This window comes from Pholis gunnellus (genome assembly GCF_910591455.1).
Source record: "Pholis gunnellus genome assembly, chromosome: 2".
Lineage (NCBI taxonomy): Eukaryota > Metazoa > Chordata > Actinopteri > Perciformes > Pholidae > Pholis > Pholis gunnellus.
This window is the reverse complement of record NC_136536.1, coordinates 25,478,136-25,496,741: the sequence shown is the minus strand read 5'-3', so window position 1 is coordinate 25,496,741 and position 18,606 is coordinate 25,478,136. Positions and strand designations below refer to the sequence as shown.

The 18,606-nt window shown below is 44.0% G+C and overlaps 1 protein-coding gene across 2 annotated transcripts; it reads right to left on the bottom strand.

Annotated features, from left to right (window-relative positions):
• Positions 1-229: 229 nt before the first annotated feature.
• LOC306706705 (mitochondrial carrier homolog 1-like) lies at positions 230-18,599 on the bottom strand. 2 transcript variants are annotated; one of them, XM_079173868.1, is made up of 12 exons: positions 18,387-18,599; positions 14,499-14,583; positions 14,300-14,406; positions 12,723-12,785; positions 11,724-11,781; positions 11,416-11,467; positions 10,906-10,965; positions 10,728-10,821; positions 9,445-9,492; positions 9,294-9,361; positions 8,352-8,427; positions 230-637 (listed from the first exon to the last, which is right to left on the bottom strand). In XM_079173868.1, the coding sequence occupies exons 1-12, from the start codon at positions 18,525-18,527 to the stop codon at positions 563-565; spliced, it is 927 nt and encodes a 308-aa protein (XP_079029994.1). In that variant the 5' UTR covers positions 18,528-18,599; the 3' UTR covers positions 230-562. The 2 variants fall into 2 exon arrangements, with proteins under 2 accessions (XP_079029994.1, XP_079029995.1); XM_079173869.1 differs by lacking the exon at positions 8,352-8,427.
• Between the last annotated feature and the right edge of the window lie 7 nt (positions 18,600-18,606).

Below are 18,606 nucleotides of genomic sequence, written 5' to 3'. Positions count from 1 at the left end.
CAGGCCACATGTAGAATCCACTGGTCTGTATTAGGAGGGCCAGACTACAAGCTCTGATAGCTCTACTTTATAAAGATGAAGCAGCAGAATCACTGTCAGAAGCTCTGATACCAGACAGAGACACACGTGTAATATATTGTGTCACAGCATTGGTGTCATCACTGGAATGAATTGGTTGCCAGCGGCACAGAACCACCAGAGCACCGTTTAAGTGAGTTATACATGTATGTAAATATATATAAATCCATTTTAATGTTTCAGCTGATAAGTGTTACAAACCATTTCAGAGGAGCGCCCAAAAGCTCAGGTCAAGAGGACACGGACAGAGAGCTACTAGACTCCATTAAAGCATTCACGTCATGTTATCTGTGATTGGAGATGAAATAGATATAAATATTGCTCCCCTCACACTCCTGATGGTGTAGCTTTAAGAAGCTTCACTTTAACTAGAAAAGTTCATTGGCACTCCTTGAACTGTATCTCTGCTGCTCCTGCTACATCTGGAGGAACGTGTTTGTGAGCGGGAGGAGGAACACCCCAGCAGACGATGATGACGATGATGTCAGTCCTCGATGTCCGGCAGCGAGGTCACAGGAACCCGGCGGAAGAAGAAGCTGGATCCTCTGAAGAGGTGACCCTGACAGGAGGGGACACATACAAGCTGTAAATGCTTTGGATTACTTACTACTGAAATCTTCAGTACACAATAAGAGTATCAGCCTTTAAAAGACCTGCTCAGACTAAAGGATGTGTGTGGATGTGGAGGTTCTGAGCTTGAGGTCAACCCATTTAGCCAAATAACCGGTGCAGCCAGGACATTGGCAGGAGTATTCATGTCATATCTGATCGCTGTTGAGTCTTAATTCTTCCCAGAAAAGTTGTCTCTTGAATATATAAAGCAACACTATCAGCTTGTTGTCCACGATAAAAGACACAACTAATCATGTTACTTCACATGTTACTTTAACTTACTCCTACCTTTGTGTGCAGCAAGTCGTTTACCTTCTGGTCCCTAGCCCTATTTTTAGGCCTCTGCTCAAAAATTGCATACCCATACTAAAAAGAGTGTATTTCTGGAACTACAAGGTCTATTTGAATAATGTTGATGTTATAATAAAGGTAACACTTGTGAGATTTGTTCAGATGTATAATTATCAGTGTATATGTTACTGGTTAAGAGTAAATGAAGATGGCACACAGCTCAAACTGAAAACTTTCAGGTTCACCTGAAAAAGAAAAGGCACTTTAATTGTTATTTCTTTGGAATGATGCAGCTGCAAGTCTAAAACCACTCTCAAATCATAGCACAATATGTGAACAGTCTCTCTGCAAAGTTTGACTTTGATAAAGTGAAACAGAACAAAATTAGAGAGGTTTTAGTACAGAGGGTTCACGCGAGGTCACCCAAATTGTCATTTTGGAAACAGCTGTTCCATTGTAATTGTCTATACTATATAACTATATATATTTCACTTGTTTTATCACCAATAGTGTTCAATCTATTCAAATACAGCAGTTTGGCTTAATTTTGAGAGCCAGAATCCTCTCTGAGCCTATTTTGTGTCTGTCATCCATGGAGTTCTTTTTCAAACTTCGTTTGGTGTTTCACTATGGGAATCGCCTCGGTGTGACCAACTATGGAAGCTCCAATGACACCACGTCTGTCAGTGACAGACAGGTCGACTGTGGGAGGGCCCCGCCCCCCGCCCATACCCATTATCACAAATCATTCTCGCTTTCTTCCCGTGAAGAAACTATAGCTCCCTCAGCTCATCTAGGCTAGCTTGGATTTCTGCTCTACAGTTCACAGACGACCCATTAAGGAATCCGTTGCCGAACGCAGTTCCTGGCTTTAGTCTGGAGTTTGCTGAGTAAGTACTTAGTACTTAGTTCAGACGTTACACAGACTACCCTGTATTTGCTTAACTGTGTGACATGATTTGCTCTGGCTAACGCTTTACAGCAAGCCTACCAATTTTCGGTTAGCATTAGCTTGTTAGCCGAGTTGAGTACCGTTAGGAGTTCAGCTAACGTGTCACAGCTAGCAAACTCCTTCGGTACGCTATGAGCCCGGGCTAAAACCTGTGTGCTAGCACAATTGACCGACAGGCTAACGCATTTTGGCGCACTTGTGCGGCTAATTGTTTACGTATTTCCCTCCCTTTGCAGTCGCCATGACGAAGACCGCCACCCCCACCAGAGGGTCGGAACCGAAGGCCAAAGAGGCTGCATCCCGCTTGTGCCCTGCGTCATGCGAGGCGTCCATCTCGGGCAGGGACCCTCATCCTATGTGCATAGCTTGCATGGGTGCTAAACATGCCCAGGCAAGTTTGCACTGCGTGTCAATGCCAGAGAAAGTCCTGGAAAGGAGACAGAGTGGTGGTATCCAATAAGCAGGACCCGTGCCTGTCAGGAACCACCACAAAAGCCACCCATATGATGCAAGCTCCTTTGAGCTGGGCGGACATGAAGGAGGCTGAATGCAGGGAAATACCTCCACTTTTCGAGGAGCTCCTCGATGTGGAGCCGGGCTGTGAGGATGCAGAGGGCGTTGCCAACTCTGACTTCCTCGACATGGACGACATGGAGGAAGAGGAGGATGACTCCACATTTCCTCTCCAACAGCCCAGGCCCCCTAGTGCAGGGGTCGGCAACCTTTACTATACAAAGAGCCATTTTGCCCTATTTTCCACCAAATAAAATTTGTCTGGAGCCGCAAAAGCTATTTGATGTCAAAGTTCTCACCACATATCAAGCATTCAGGTAAGCCAGCATCGTTGGCAGTGAAAGCAAATTAATACGTCCACGCAGAATTAAACTCTCTATTTTCCTCCGTGACTTTTCTTCTTTTGGATTTATCCATCGATAGTTTACCGAGGGTGGAGGTCTGCAAATGATGATCAGGCACCTGCAGGGAAAGGCGCATTATGATGTAAGATTCAAGTGGCGCATCGCGTTAGTGTGGCCGTTTTTTAATATATTACTATTTTGCTCGATAGGGTTCGAATCCAGGTTGATGCGATCTTTCCATAAATATATTTTCTTCAATGTATTTCTTCATACGTGGCTGTGATGTAGTGCTCACTTATAAAATCGTAATCCCCGCAATATACATGAGATGTGGTTTTTAGATCTCCAGCAATATGTTTGTGAACACAAGACACGCATGGAAGGGAAACCAGTAGGTTTGAAACCAGTAGGACCGGCACCCACTGCATGCCCAGTGAATAGTCACGTGATATTTGTTTTCAGGCGTTTAAGTCTGGACGGAGATCATCTCGAAAGCGATGCTTAAACGCCGTGTGGACGGAGGACTCAGGGAGACGCAACAGAGGGGCCAAAGAGCCACATGCGGCTCCGGAGCCGCAGGTTGCCGACCCCTGCCCTAGTGCATCCGACGCTGTTTCGCCAATGGATATGGATTATACGAGGTCTGAAAACGGGCCGCATCCAAATTGGGTATACTATGGCAGGCAGCCCAGGATGCTACAAGGGGGGAGCGAGACCTGTATGACGGTAAGAGGCACCAGCCCAGCTGCCATCAAAACAACTTCTGCTGGCAGTGCCTGCTTGTATGAAAGAAATTAGCAGGTACGGGTCCAGTCCATTTAAGAGTAAGCTTCCCACCAAGCTTCCTACTCAATGCTGGAAATTGAGGGGATGGAGTTGGGTCTGGCTGAGCCCCAAGCAGTGGCTTATCACCTCCACCCAAACCGGCGCTCTCTCTCCGCTTCCTTAAACATCTCTCTGCCAAGTAAAACAGATCGCCTCACCGCCTCCGTTTTCCAGAGAATGTATAAATATGCAGCACAGTCTGTGTGCTCGCTAAATGCTATGACTCTGCTATCTGCATACCAGGCAGAAATCCTGGAGCAGATGGGCGGTCTGAACACAGGGGCACCTGACCCGTTCCTATGGGATGAGATCTGCGTGGTGAACGATCTCATCCTACGCCCCTCACGCGGTGCAGTGCAAGGATGCGGCCGTGTAATGGGTCTGGCAGTCTCAGGTGAGAGAGCCCTGTGGCTAAATCTCTCAGGCCTCGGTGATGCTCAGAAGGCAGAGGTTATGGATGCTGCATATGACCCAGCCAAAGGTCTATTTGGTCCAGCTCTTGAAAAGATGAGAGACCAGCACCCTCAGGAAACAAGAAGGTGAAGCCTTTGACCTCAGCTTACCCCGGAGACACATCCCTTGTGCCCCACAGGAGCCGAGGGCTGGTTTTGCTGCTACACCCAGCAGCCTCGATCAGAAAACTCCAAACCATGGGGCAAACACTCCTTTGCTGCAGTGGCAGCAAGAAACTGCTCATCTCACCCTGGGGAAGAGAAGAAGAAGCGTACGACCTAACCAGCCTTGTTTCTCCCTCTCCTCCTCCGTCCAAGAAAAGGAAGGAGATAGAGGGGAGACAGAAGCCCCAAGTTCATGTCTCAGGAGGGGAGGAGCATCAGAAGCAACAGCACTTCTACCCAGTTCAGCAAACAAATGAATAAAGTTAGCATTTTTGCAGCCAGGCCAAGAGCCGAGGGCAAAATGCTCCACCAAAAACAAAATAAAAACAAAACCATGTCATGGCCCCATAATCCTCACAGGGGGAGCTTACGCTCCTCCGAGGGTAGGCCGCTCCCTTCAGGTAAGGGAGGTGATGTCACCGCAGTATGTGTGCAACCCCACTTGCATGCGCAGTGCACCCATGGGTTTTGTTCACTATTTCTCGGGGGTACAGACTACAATTCGCTACGAAACCACCCAGATTCAACGGGGAGTTGGCTGGGGAAAGCCGTGTCGTTCAGACTATGGCCAAATCCCAATGTCCCCCTTAAACCCTCAAACCCTAAACCCTCAAGGACTTACTGATGTCACCTGGTAAGTGGTTGAGTATAAGAGACTGTGAGGGCTTGAGATGGTGTAAATAGGAATGGGAACAGCACTTATACACACAATATATCACGTTACCATGAAAACGACAAAAAATATGATGTATAATTGTGTGTATTTATTTTATACTTTGTACTCCCTGATTTGAACGTCTTCCAGGATCTTTACTCACAAGATGAGAAGTAATTTCATATAATCTATTTACTCGTTTTTGTCAAAACAGCTTCAATGAAAAAATCTAATAGTTGATGAATAAATATCCTCTGATTTCATGTTTATTTTTTGTTCCATCTTTAACCCTTAATGTTTCTGTGTAAATGTAATACTCCAGGCTGAACGCACGTGAGCCGTCCTCTTTGTTTAACTTTTTTTTTTTACGTCTCCATGCGTCCACTGGTTACCCCGTGTTTAACGTCACATTGCAATGATTTGTGGGTAATTCCCTTAGGCTAAGTCAGCATACCATGCTGACTTGCGGAAAGGGTTCATTAAGGGCTCAAAATGTCTGCGAGAGAGCCCTCAAACACTCAATGATTTGACAACGGGACAGCTGGCTCAGACTCTCATAAACCTCTTGGAGCACTGTGGTAGCGTACATCAACCGCCAAGGCAGCACTCGCTCACTACAGTTGCACAGGTTGGCCAAACGTGCTGCTCCCCTCTCAGCCGGATCTCCCCGACTCTAGCCAGGGTGAGAGAACGCGGCTTGTCACGAATCCTGATAGCCCCACGGTGGCCTTCCAAGCATTGGGTAGCAGAAATAATACAGCTTCTCGCGGACGAGCTGTGGCCTCTCCCCATACGCAGGGACCTTCTGTCCCAGGTGGGCGGGGAGATCTACCACCCTCACCCAGGCGCTCTGGGCTTGGCCCGTGAGAGGTGGAACTTGAATGCGGCAGGCCTGCCTGCACGGGTCATTGACACCATTCAGAGGGCTAGGGCCACGTCCACTCGCTCTCTTTACAGTGGTAAATGGCGGGGTTTTTTTGAGGAGTGGTGCCAGTTGAGGCACACTATTCCTTTTCAGTGTTCAGAGGTGGACCTGCTACGTTTCTTGCAAGAATTAGTAGATAAGGGTGAAGCCTTTTTCCACTATTAAAGTTTATTTAGCGGCTATCTTAGCCTGTCATTTAGGCTTTGGGGAGAAGCCTGTGGGGCCGCATCCTTTAGTATGTCGTTTCATGAAAGGGGCACGCCGTAAGCTCCCCTTTTCCAGGCCCCTGGTTCCTCTGTGGGATCTGTTGGTGGTGTTGGAGGCCCTCTCTCAACACCCATTTGAGCCTATGGAGGCAGTGGGGATGAAGTTTATTTCACTTAAAACAGTGTTACTCTTAGCTTTAACCACAGCAAAACGTGTGCGTGACTTACATGCTTTATGCACTCGCCCTTCTTGCTGGGCTGGGCTACGCCGCACACTTTTGTAAGGTTTACAGGCTCGATGTCTCTGGGCCTTCCTTGGCACAGGCTGTGCTCGAGGCAAACGCGCCAGAGTCTCTGCGATAGTCATTACCAGGCTGACAATATTTGGCTTCGGGTAGGGTTATGCAATCCGAGAGTGGGCTATATCTCCCATAGTGAAAAAGAAATTTGGGTTACTTAATGTAAACCCTGGTTCTTTGATAACAGAGTGAGGTGTCACCGTCACAACCCTCCTTGCATTGACACGGAAAGAAATCGGTCTAGAATGATTTGCGAAGAGGCAGTCGGCTGTGATAATGGGTAGGGGCGGGGCGACCCTCCCACAGTCGACCTCTCTGTCACTGACAGACGTGATGTCATTGGAGCTTCCATAGTTGGTCACGCTGAGGCGAATCCCATAGTGAAACACCTCACTCTGTTATCAAAGAACCAGGGTTTACATTAAGTAACCCAAAGCTTTCTCGTCTACCTGCAGTTTCTCTGTGTCTATACAGGCCTAACTCAGCAGCTCATTGGTCGATTTCAGTCAATAAACCCTCCTTCGACGCGTCAGAGCCTATAGAATTGAGCTGGGACAACGTGGTATTGATTGACAGAATCATTAGCCAGTCAGAATCAAAACCGCGCCGTCCCTCGCGAAGGTTGAAATCCGATACGCCGAAAGTCAAATCTTCCACCCCCTCGTCTCCTGGATTAGAAAAAAAACCCTTTCTTTCAGGAAACAGTTCAGTGACACACAGGATATACGTAGAACATTTTTTTTAGCTACAGAACTGGGAAATTATCCGTTCTCTTCATGAAATCAGCTCACGGTGAGGTGCATTTATGATTATTATTGATAAAGCAGTTTGTGGTTCTGGTGCTTGTTTGCTCATAGCTATGTAAGGGTTTCACGGAGAGACATTTTGAACTTATACCTGGAATCTGTGTCAAATTCTCTTGCTTTCTGATATATTGGTTGTCTGTGTTAGCTTTTAGCTTTGTGTTGTTAGCTCAGACCGTAGCGCATAGACGGCAGACTTATGGCGAAAAATACGTGATATTGTGGTACATCTTCTAGTTGAAATATTAGTTAAGTAGAATTGTGTTTGGATTGTGTAAAAATGGCTGACATGATATTGTTGCCCAGACTTATATATAACATGTGTGTATCATTCATTATATTCATTCCTGCTGTACGCTAAACTTTCTCCGTAAATCTCGGCTCTCGGGCTAGAGAGGGGCTAGGCGCCAACAAATACGGATTGATGTAATATATTTTGTTCGATAAAAATGTGTCAATTTTGGAAATGATTACCTCGATCTTTTTTGCAATACATTTAGACTTTTAGACTTTACAATGCTCTGGAGTTATTGGAAATGTTTGGATCACACGAGTTGGACACAATCCTGGGCAGATCTAGTGCATCGCCCGCTGTAAATAAATAGAACATATTCCAACCAAAGCACACTTCAGGATATTCTCTTACGAAGGATTTAAATTCAGAGTGATTATTAAAAATGGCGAATGCAAAAGTAGCCTCACGTCATAAACAGGCTGATGTCCCAGCGATAAAGAGGAAATACACTTTGTTTTCATGGTTATTTTAATGTTCAGTTCCAGATTCATATAGGCTATTTATAATTTATGACAGCGTTTTCCTGATCCAAACTATCAATATTATATCGGCCTTTACCAATCGGCCGACCTCTATTCTAAACCTTTTTGTTTCAGATGTTTAAAAAAAGCACAGCCCTGAACTTTAAAAACACCGTCCCTCCAACACTGAACATATTATAACAGTATCTAAAAGGATTTAAAGATGTACCTCTGTGTGAACCCTACTGAAAATAAAATGCTACATTTCAATGATTCATTATGAAAACACATAATACATACATAACGGAGTATATTTGGGATTTGCACCTTATTGATATTTTATATGATATCTTTGCACTCCTTCCTGTACTGTAACTGCTGCACATAACCACTTCCCTTGGGATAAATAAACTACAGCTGCGAGGATCTGTTTGTGTCATTGTGCTGTCACTGCATTTGCTAGACTGTACTTTACTTTGTTGCTCAGGTGATTCCAGCAGTGCAGCCAGGACCTAAAGATGGGGGAGCGAGGAGGAAGACCTGCAGCCAAGCTTGACAACACAAAGCACAAGCAGTCAGACCGCCGCCTTTCACAGATACAGTACGAGTACAAAGCCTTAGATGTGGTAAAACTGAAAAACATTCATTCTCAATATACTTGTATCAACTTGAAACTATCCACCAAGTTTATTTACAGGACATAAACCCCCTTTAGTTAGGTACGCCACCTGTTTTTCTCAGGTACGAGCTAACAGACTGAATGAACTGACTGCATGCTGGAGAGTAAAATACGGAAGCCGTGAGGGCCAATAGAGAAAACTCATTTTCTGAGTTTGATCTCACTCATTTTCTCTCCCGTTTAGGACTTAAGAACAGGTGAAATATGGTTTGCAAGGATAATCTTTTTAAATTAAAAATGAATCTGCTAAACAGGTAAAGAAAAGTTTTTGCAGATGTTTTTTTTTTATTGTCAGCATCAAGCGTTGAGGCTGAAGCGCACCACTACCCCATTTAAATAGGACTAAAAGCTTTCATACAGGGGAGTTTATACATATGTATATATTGTGTGTTAACAAGTTATGTACCATTACTGTCATGTCTTTCTTTTGGCTAAAAATATATTTTAATCAGCGCTAATCTTACTTTTAGTCCTATTTAGAACAAGAGGTAGAGGTGCCAGTTGTGGTCACAATAAATATGACAACAAACGGTTGATCGTGACAGAGAAATATTCACTGAGAAACATGTTTGATTAAAAAATAGATTATCCTGGGTATACATTTATCTGACCGGTTAAGACACAGGAGAAAAAAACTCATTCAGATCAGACTCAGGAATGGTTTCAGGGCTTCCGTAATAAAACCATCTGGTCCCTGATTATGAATTTGTGAATGCAATGTGTGAAAGAATGACTCACCCACAGTTGTTGACTGCCATGAGATCAGCCACCAGCATGAACGGATATGTTAGAACACTCACTGCAATCTAGAGAAGAACACGCTCCATTAACATGAAGAAACGTTGCATATGAGAAACATTTCAAATAACAGTTTGAATGTTGAACTTACTCCCATTACAAACTTAGTGTAGCTCCTTATGGCTGAGGCCTGACTGAACTGCAACAGAAGTACAAGCAGAGAGGTGAAACAGCACTTCCATTAGTTTGCATGCAACAGGAATTAAAACAAATAAATAAAAAGATACATCTATAATAGTTGTATAGCTGGCATAAACTCACTATCCAGAAGAGCATCTTGAAATTCAAACTTTACGCCTTATTCTCTAATCTTCCTGATCATTTAGTTGAATAACAGCTGGTGACCAGTACAGTTAAAAGCTGCTCACACAGAGGTCCTCAGAACATTGAGGGGGGTGGAACTACCTGTACTGTAAAAGCTCACATGCTTAATGAAAGATAATGTGCATTTCTGCAGCACTAACTCCAATTACAACAGCAGCCCTGTCCTACTGCACGCGTGTAAAACACTCTTTATAACACGATTACTGTCTTAATTCACTTATAATGTCCAGTTGCTTCTACTAGTTGCTATTTTTTTCCCAACGACACATTAAGTTACCATCAGTTAAACTCAAACAAAAAGTGAAAAACATACCAGGAGAAGACTGAATTATGCCCTTTGGACTACTGGAAGGCTTCATGGTGAAAAAAGTGCTCAATTTAATTGATAGCAACTTAAGAGATAAAAAAAATACAGAAAATTGAAGCGAGTAGAAATAAATAAAAGAATTACATCACATTTCAGAGAATATAATAAAGATGAGTTTGAGTGCAGATGGAGGCATGAGGAGATGTGGTCAGAAGAGAAACCAAAATAGTTCCAAATCATCATTTAAATAATGAGCAGCTTTTTGTCCATTCATTGTGTTCAGTAATAGTACGCAATATTGTGTTTCCCACTTGTATGATGCAAACTCCAGAGCGTTGTAAAGTCCAAAAGTCAAAATGTATTGGAAAAAGATTCACATGCTTTAATCGAACACAATATTTTGATTCAATCCATATTTGTTGGCATTTAGCCCTTAAAAAACATTTTCACTGCGGCGAAAGAACAGTTTGCACTTGTTGCTGCACACAAAGGAAGGAGTAAGTTAAAGTAACATTTGCATGCGTTATATATTCTGGGAGGTCAGATAGGACATGAATACATCTTGTCTGCTAACTGGGACCACAAAGGTTTAGCCCATATTTTCTAACGCTGGTTGTAAAAGGTTAAAACAATACATGCTTCTCTATTCAATCATTTGTATCAGTAAGAATGAGAGAGTAAACACACAGGATGTATTGCCACAGCTTGTTTTCTTGCAGCATCAGAGAAGGTGATGGACTTACACTTTCGTCCACAGCGTAGGTGTTGATGAAGTGAGCCAGGAGGTTACAGCACCACAGGAAGAGGAGCTCTCCCACCACGTGGGGCATGAGACCACTGCCAACACACAACACGGCTCAGCCCGATGCAGGTCAAAGTGTAGAAAACATTTTACTGATGAACAGCGACGTTATGACTCACACATAGAATCCAGCCACTCCTTCCTCCTTAAAAATCTTGACCATGCAACTGAACATCCCACTGCAAATGTGACAAAGTCCATTAACAGAATGTGTACAGTGTAAACACCTACAAGCAAGAAGCTCATGTTCAACGTTTTACAAGCTCTGAAAACTTTATTTTTTAAAAACTGTTACATATTTTCTCTGTGAGAAGCTGCTTGGCTTTTTATCCAGTTTAAAGACACATGTTTATGATTCACTTTTCAGATCTCGTGGTTGTTAACGACACTCGCTACATATCAGAGCTGGGTTACTTACTGTTAATGCTAAATAAAAGACATTTCCCACTGCTGCTCCCTCACATTACACGGAGGGACTTGTATTTATCACAGAGGTTACTCTACGAGGTCACTGAACATTTAAGGATCATACATTTTAAGAATAACCTCATGGTTGCTTACTTAGTCATGAGAACTGAATGTTAAAATAAAGCATTGAGGCATATCTGCAGCATTGTATGAAGTCTTACCCGTACTTGACCTCTCTGCCAACAAACTGGGCCATACACCGCACTGACATCACTGCCAAAGGAAAGCAGAACAGATGATGAGCCCAACAAGCCGTTTCCTACTTGGTTCTTATGGCGTTCCATTCCATTCAGCCAGAATATGACATCAGCTGTAAGGGGACTGACAACATGGCATTTACTGAAGGCTGCCCAAAATGGACGGATGGTCAAATCGTTTCAGAACGATAAAAACAAAAAGCAGAACCTTCTGCAATGTGCCACTGTTAAAGTGAATATGTTTGGTGTAGACAGCCTTAATGAGGACATACCATGAAAAGGATGAGTGGCTACTCTGGACAGGCACTGGATGATCATCTCATGTGAGGTCTGGAGAGAGGAGACAGTTTGAAGAGACCACCTGGTGTGAAGTTGAAAGGGTTCTGATTCATCAGCTGTCTATGTTCAGGTGGATTGATGAGTCAGCAGTTAGCGCTGGGCGGGCTACATTTTCTGATACCGACGCTGATGCAATACCTCATAATATATACGTTTTTGGTACATTGAGGATTATAAACACATTGTTTTCATTTAAAAACAGAAGCCAAAGAACTCATATTGTAAACGTTAATAAACATTAATAAGCTGTGACTGTACAGAAAACTCCCGTACAATAAACGTCTAATGTCAGCTTCCCCAACCGTCGGATCAAAGAATGACAAGAGAGACAACATGTGATCAAATAAAGTCAACTTCTGCCGCTGCACTTTTCCAGACTCTGTGTGTCTTAAACCGTGATGTGTTACATGTTGGAGCGCTACTCAAATAGATGCATTTCATAACGGAACAGTTAAAGTCACTGCAAGCAACTGTTAACTGGCTATCAAACAGCCTGTTTAACAATGACCTGCAGAAGTAAACAAGGATACTCAGTTATTTCTACATAGTTATTCTTAATGTCTGACGATTTACCGAGACATCTGACAACGCGATTTTTGGCATGCAGGTTCACCAAAAACAGCTCAGCCTCCAGCAGCGACCATCCAACCGCGGACACACTCAGATGAGGCATCCCAACACCGACACCACGCTGCTGGAGGCCCAGGCCGTATTGCTGGAGGGAAGGGAGGAACGGGAGAACCAGAACCAGGACTGAGAGGAGCAGACGGTCAGACCCTGCTGCAGTAAAACAAGAGTTTTCTTAAAGAGAATCTGGTGCTGGGAAACACTACCGCGACATACCAACATCTCCAACAGAAAGTACGAGTCACTTCAGGTCGACTCTGATTTAAATAAGTCGGGATGTTACTCAGGAGTAGCTGACCTCTCACCTCTTTGACCACTTTCCTGAGGGAAGTCTGCAGGTCCTCTCTCTTGGAAAGAATCTCCACCTGCTGAAGAAAGAAGAGACATCACTTTGACGACCCTCCACAATATCCACATCTTTAAATGCTTTCAAACAACCTTTTTACCCAAAGACATTTCTCTTATGCCCCCTGTAATGGGCCCAATTCATATGAGCCCATTCGTTCTTGAGAGAGAGCTGTTTGACTTAAGAAACAAATACCTTGATTCTGAATGGTTCTGACATTAAATAAGCTCAAATAAATATGAAATAAAACTGTAACATGACACTGTTAAATCAAGTAAAATCCTTTTGGTTATGACATTCCCTCCTTTCTTCTCCAGCTAGTGCTTTTGACCTGTGATGGAGGGATGCTAACAAAAAGAGGGAACTTCACAGTCAGAAGACTTGGATACGGAGTGTAGACGCTAGAACCAGGACTGTGTTTGTATGAACCGATCTGTGCTAATTATCCTCTCATTGTATTGAGAAGCACTTTGTGGAGTCTGTTTTACCAAATGATGGAGACTGTATCATGCAGATGATGATTTACAGGTGATGAGGTCATGATATCCAGCTGTGCGTGATGACAGCTGCTCTGTGCCGTCATGGAACCTCACAGACATTTGAGTAATATTTGCGTTCTGTGTGAGTCAAGTACACATGAAAAAAACTGTTCAAAATATAGATTTCATATAAGTTAATTGTAAAAGTGAATTTTATATATATAAAAAAAAGAATCATCTTGTTTTTGGGGATATTATTGACGGAGCTTTGAAATAATCAAATCTTTCTGCTTTCTGCAAGCAATACAGTTAAGTAACATGAATAAACATGCATTCAAAATACCTAAACATCAATCAACTCAATAGCTAGTGGGCGACCGGGGCTTAGTGGAGAGCAGGGTCGTCCTTCAATCAAAGGATAGGCGGTTCCATCCCCAGCTCTGCTGGTCGCATGTCGACACTGAACTCCAAAACTGCTCCCTGAGCTGTGCCTGCGGTGTGTGTGAATGTTAATTAGTTGGTAGCCCCTACCATCAGTGTGTGAATGGCTGAATGATGACAAGTAGTGTGAAAGTGCTCAGAGTGGTGTGAAGACTAGTACAGTCGATTCACCATTCACCATATGTCTGGAAGCAGGGCGTCAGATCCACGGCAACTGGTTTGTGAGTAAGGATTGGTAGTCGCTCCTCATCAGTGGACTATGATTTGTTTCCAGTCAAATTTATTACATTTCTTTTAAATAATATAAAAATAATATTAAAAAGCAATTATTTCATAATGAAAAAGAACAGATATCGGTAAAGAGCCAAATCGATAAGTATTGATAAGAGTGTTTTGGATAACAGCGGACATGTCGTTCCACCACAGCCATCTCTAATGCACAGCAGGCTGCACACTCTACACAGGCTTTGAAACATGGAGGTAAGTTAACTTAACATTGCCTAAATATTGGAGTAGGAAAAGCAATCACCGGTCATCACTTTCAATCGTCGATATACAATCCAATTAGAATTTTATTGTTTCAAAAGCACAGCAGCCTTCATGTCAGACAGGGTACCTGTTTAACTTTGCTCCGGACCACAGTGGAGATGGCGCTGGACACGATGCGAGGCGACAGGCCGCGGAAGAGCCCTCTCTTTCCGTCCACCGTCACGATGTGCTGCGCTGGAAGCACAATTTACATTTACCGTCAACTGCTGTCAACTTGTCCGGCGGCGAGCATTACGACATCGATTAATCCGGCCTCACTCGCTCACCGTAGGAGAAGAAGCCGGGCAGGTACAGGACTCTTCGTCCGAACATAGTGGTGCCCACCGTTGAGGGGAGCGGTTCATGTCCCACCTGAAACAACAGAGCCGGAGATTAAACACAAGCCACAAGGGTGATGCTGACCCAAAACACCACCGCCCTTAGAGTCATTAAGCCGGTTCTATTTAAAAGTAAAAAAAACTGGAAATGACTCATTCATGTGCAATATCAGTATCAATAATGTATGTATGAGCAATATTTCCTACCTCATATGTGCAATAATGTGTACCTGATTATATTGTATTTTTAGCTTTTGTTGTTTTGTTTTTCTGTCCACTCTGCTGCTGTATTCCTGCAGAATGTCCCCGCTGTGGAACTAATAAAGGATTATCATATTCCATCTTAATCTGTGATAAGAAACAAAAACAGGGTTTTCCCAAAACCGTATCCTGTCTGTCAACAACCGTCTGTCCTCTAATCAATCATTTTAGATGCTGATCACACAGCACAGGTATCACACCAGCCTGCAGGACATTGTGATCATAAAGTCATGACATTAATCAGCAGCCTAGCAGCTTGGAAATGATGGTTAACAGAATCCAGGAGGGACAATTTCATAAGATTGCTAACTAACTGCCGGTAGCAGAGTACACATTACATTACATTACATTACATTACATTACAGTCATTGAGCAGACGCTTTTATCCAAAGCGACTTACAATAAGTGTATTCAACATAGGTATTCAAGAGAACTACTAGTCACCAGAAGTCATAAGTGCATCTCCTTTTTTAAACAAGCATCTAAGAGCATAAACCAGAGCATACGTACAGTGCAACATACAATAAGTGCAACGAGCTAACACGCAATACAATAAGTGCAACGAACTAATACGATTACAATAAGTGCAATAAGCTAATACGAATAAAATAAGTGCTAAGTGGAAGGCTCAGGGTAGCACTTCTTGAAGAGGTGAGTTTTCAGCCTGATGAAAGATGGGCAGTGACTCCACTGTCCTGACATCAGTGGGGAGTTCATTCCTCCACTGTGGGGCCAGGACAGAAAACAGCCGTGACCGGGTCGATCGGCCGCAGAGACCTCTGAGCGACGGGGGTGGTCGTGCGGGGGTGTAGGGCTTGACCATGGCCTGGAGATAGGAAGGAGCTGTTCCTTTCACTGCCCTGTAGGCTAGCACCAGAGTCTGAAACTGGATGCGAGCTCTTACAGGGAGCCAGTGTAGAGCACGGAGAAGGGAAGTTGTGTGGGAGAACTTGGGGCGATCGAACACCAGACGAGCTGCAGCTTTCTGGACAAGCTCCAGCGGTCTGATGGCCGACGCCGTGGCTCCAGCAAGTAGAGAGTTGCAGTAGTCCAGGCGGGAGATGACAAGAGCCTGGATGAGCACCTGCGCCGTCTCCTCAGTGAGGAAGGGGCGAATCCTCCTGATGTTGTAGAGCAGGAATCTACAGGAGCGTGTAACCGATGAGATGTTTGCTGAGAACGACAGTTGGTCATCCAGGGTCACACCCAGGTTCCTCGCAGTCCGAGTTGGCGTCACCACGGTATCGTCCATGGTGATGGACAGGTCTCGGTGCGGGCAACCCTTTGCCCTATGTTGTCCTCTTCCTATTGGATGATCATACGGTCATAGTATCTCGCTGTGAATTGGCTGAGAGACATGACCGACTATACATTGGACCCTGACAAATCAATAGCTCGCCTGTCTTTCACAACTTGTGTGAAGCACAGAAACGATCAGTGAGGTTTTTGGGGACCGGCTCCCACTGACAGCTGCAGGGTCTTGCACTAGAGTGCTCTGCGCTCCTATTGGTCAGCGAGACATTCTGGCACCTTAGTGTTTCTCAGGATGCTGTGACGCTTCACAGATGCAGCAACTGTTGTCTTCCACTATGACACACCACACAGGATCAGGTGTAGTGCCCGACGGCCCACATCTGTCCTCATTGGGCTGATGTGGGCATACACATTGGCTACATTGTGTCAGTCTATCCACATGCAAAAGGAGCAGCTATGGAGCCAGCCATTACAACTAGACGTGTTGTAGCATCTCATGCACTGTTTCTCTGACACTTTTTTTATTCAAACGTGGTTAAATGCAGCATCTTTTCTAACGGGACGAGGGTTCAGAGCACACAGTGGACACATTGGGATTCTCAGTCAAAACTGAGGAAATATTTGACATGAGAACAATCATGCAGGCTTATTTGAAGAACATGTGCATTCATGTTTGACAATTTATAAATAAGGGCAAAACTGGGGCTTTCAAACCCCACTGGAGCTCCACGGAGAGGTTCTCTGCTATGAAGGTATATTTGTGTTTTTATTACACAAACAAACAAAATGTTTTGAGAGCAAAGGTTTTTGATTTGCAGCCACAAATTCTAGTTTCACAAGCAAAACTAACAAATAATTTATTCTCAGTTTATATATTTTTGCTTACAAACTTGATTTTAGATTGCAGTGCGATAAATTTGTTTGCGTAATAAAGACACAAATATACCTTCATATCTGCCGTACAGCATCTCCTCTTACCGGTGTTACGTGCCTACTGGTTTTTGAACCTACTGGTTTCCCTTCCGTGCGTGTGTTGTGTTCGCTTAAAAGCAGCCGCTGTTTTCTGCCTCTGTCGCCTGATTCGTCACACATTCACAAACATATTGCTGGAGATCTATATACCACATCTTATATCAATTGCGGGGATTACGATTGTATAAGTGAGCACTACATCACAGCCACGTATGAAGAAATACATTGAAGAAAATATATTTATGGAAAGATCGCAACAACCTGGTTTCGAACCCTGTCCAGCAAAATAATAAAACTCCCGATGGCGGTCGCGCTACGCACTCCGCCACCTCCACTTGTTTAATTCAAAAGGTATTCATTTATTTATTCATTAAGTCACACCTTGTCAATACCCAGGAAACGTTTTGGTTTAAGGTAAACTGAAACAACTGGTTACCTGGGGGCGTATCTTCGAACACTTCCAAACCTTTTTATCAACGCTTTTTCGCGAGGCTTTGCCCAGACACCACCCACGCATTTTGACAAAAACAAATGTACTTTTGTGACGATTATACAGTGACGTTATAGTGAAATACAGTGGCTCCCATTCCGACGGGGTTAGTTAAGCGATACATGTCGGTATCCACAGTATATTATGACAATGAAACCCCGTCGGAATGGGAGCCACTGTATTTCACTATAACGTTACAAGACACATACAATATGTAGAATGACCCTGTCAATCACTACGTCCATTTCTTCATTGTTTTGAGGATAGAACATTACTGATATTTCATTCCTCCTGTGGCTTAGTGTTCGCTAATGAGTATTTTCACAATACAATCGTCACTGTATAATCGTCACAAAAGTACATTTGTTTTTGTCAAAATGCGTGGGTGGTGTCTGGGCAAAAATATATATAAATATATTTTCTTCAATGTATTTCTTCATACGTGGCTGTGATGTAGTGCTCACTTATACAATCGTAATCCCCGCAATTGATATAAGATGAGGTATATAGATCTCCAGCAATATGTTTGTGAATGTGTGACGAATCAGGCGACAGAGGCAGAAAACAGCTGCTGCTTTTAAGCGAACACAACACACGCACGGAAGGGAAACCAGTAGGTTCAAAAACCAGTAGGCATGTAACACCGGAACAACAGCGCACCGCAGCGGGAATCTTCTGCCCGTTTAACGACCGTGGATGTAACGAGCAGCAAGCCGGTTGTCGTCGGTCGATACATTGATAAAAAGAAAGTACATGGGGACGTGGGGGGACATTTGGAGGACTCCATAAACGACACAGCAGTCGACGCGTTGACACAGTCATCAGAGTTGCGGTTAGCTAGCTAACAGCAGCTAACTTACCTGTATTAGCAGCTTCACATACAGCAGCGGATGCGTGAAGGCTGTTACTCCCGCTCCCAGCAGCAGCACCGCGGTGTCCACATCCACGAGGGTCGGTGGAGCATCCTGCTCGACATCGATTGCCTGACCGGACACTTCCATCTTTAATTGCCGTCCGTAGAGGAGGGAGACGGCTTCATGCTCTGCAGGAGTGCCCCTCCGCGGCTGCTGGAGTAGGAGG

Bases quoted from the DNA above. Each gene is read 5' to 3' on its own strand.
- LOC306706705 (XM_079173868.1), bottom strand. From the start codon at position 18,527: ATGGAAGTGTCCGGTCAGGCAATCGATGTCGAGCAGGATGCTCCACCG. The intron at 10,822-10,905 runs GTGAGTCATAAC...GTGTGTTGGCAG, and splicing joins GGAGTGGCTGGATTCTATGT to TGGTCTCATGCCCCACGTGG. The intron at 8,428-9,293 runs GTGAGTCATTCT...TGTGTTGTCAAG, and splicing joins ATGGCAGTCAACAACTGTGG to CTTGGCTGCAGGTCTTCCTC.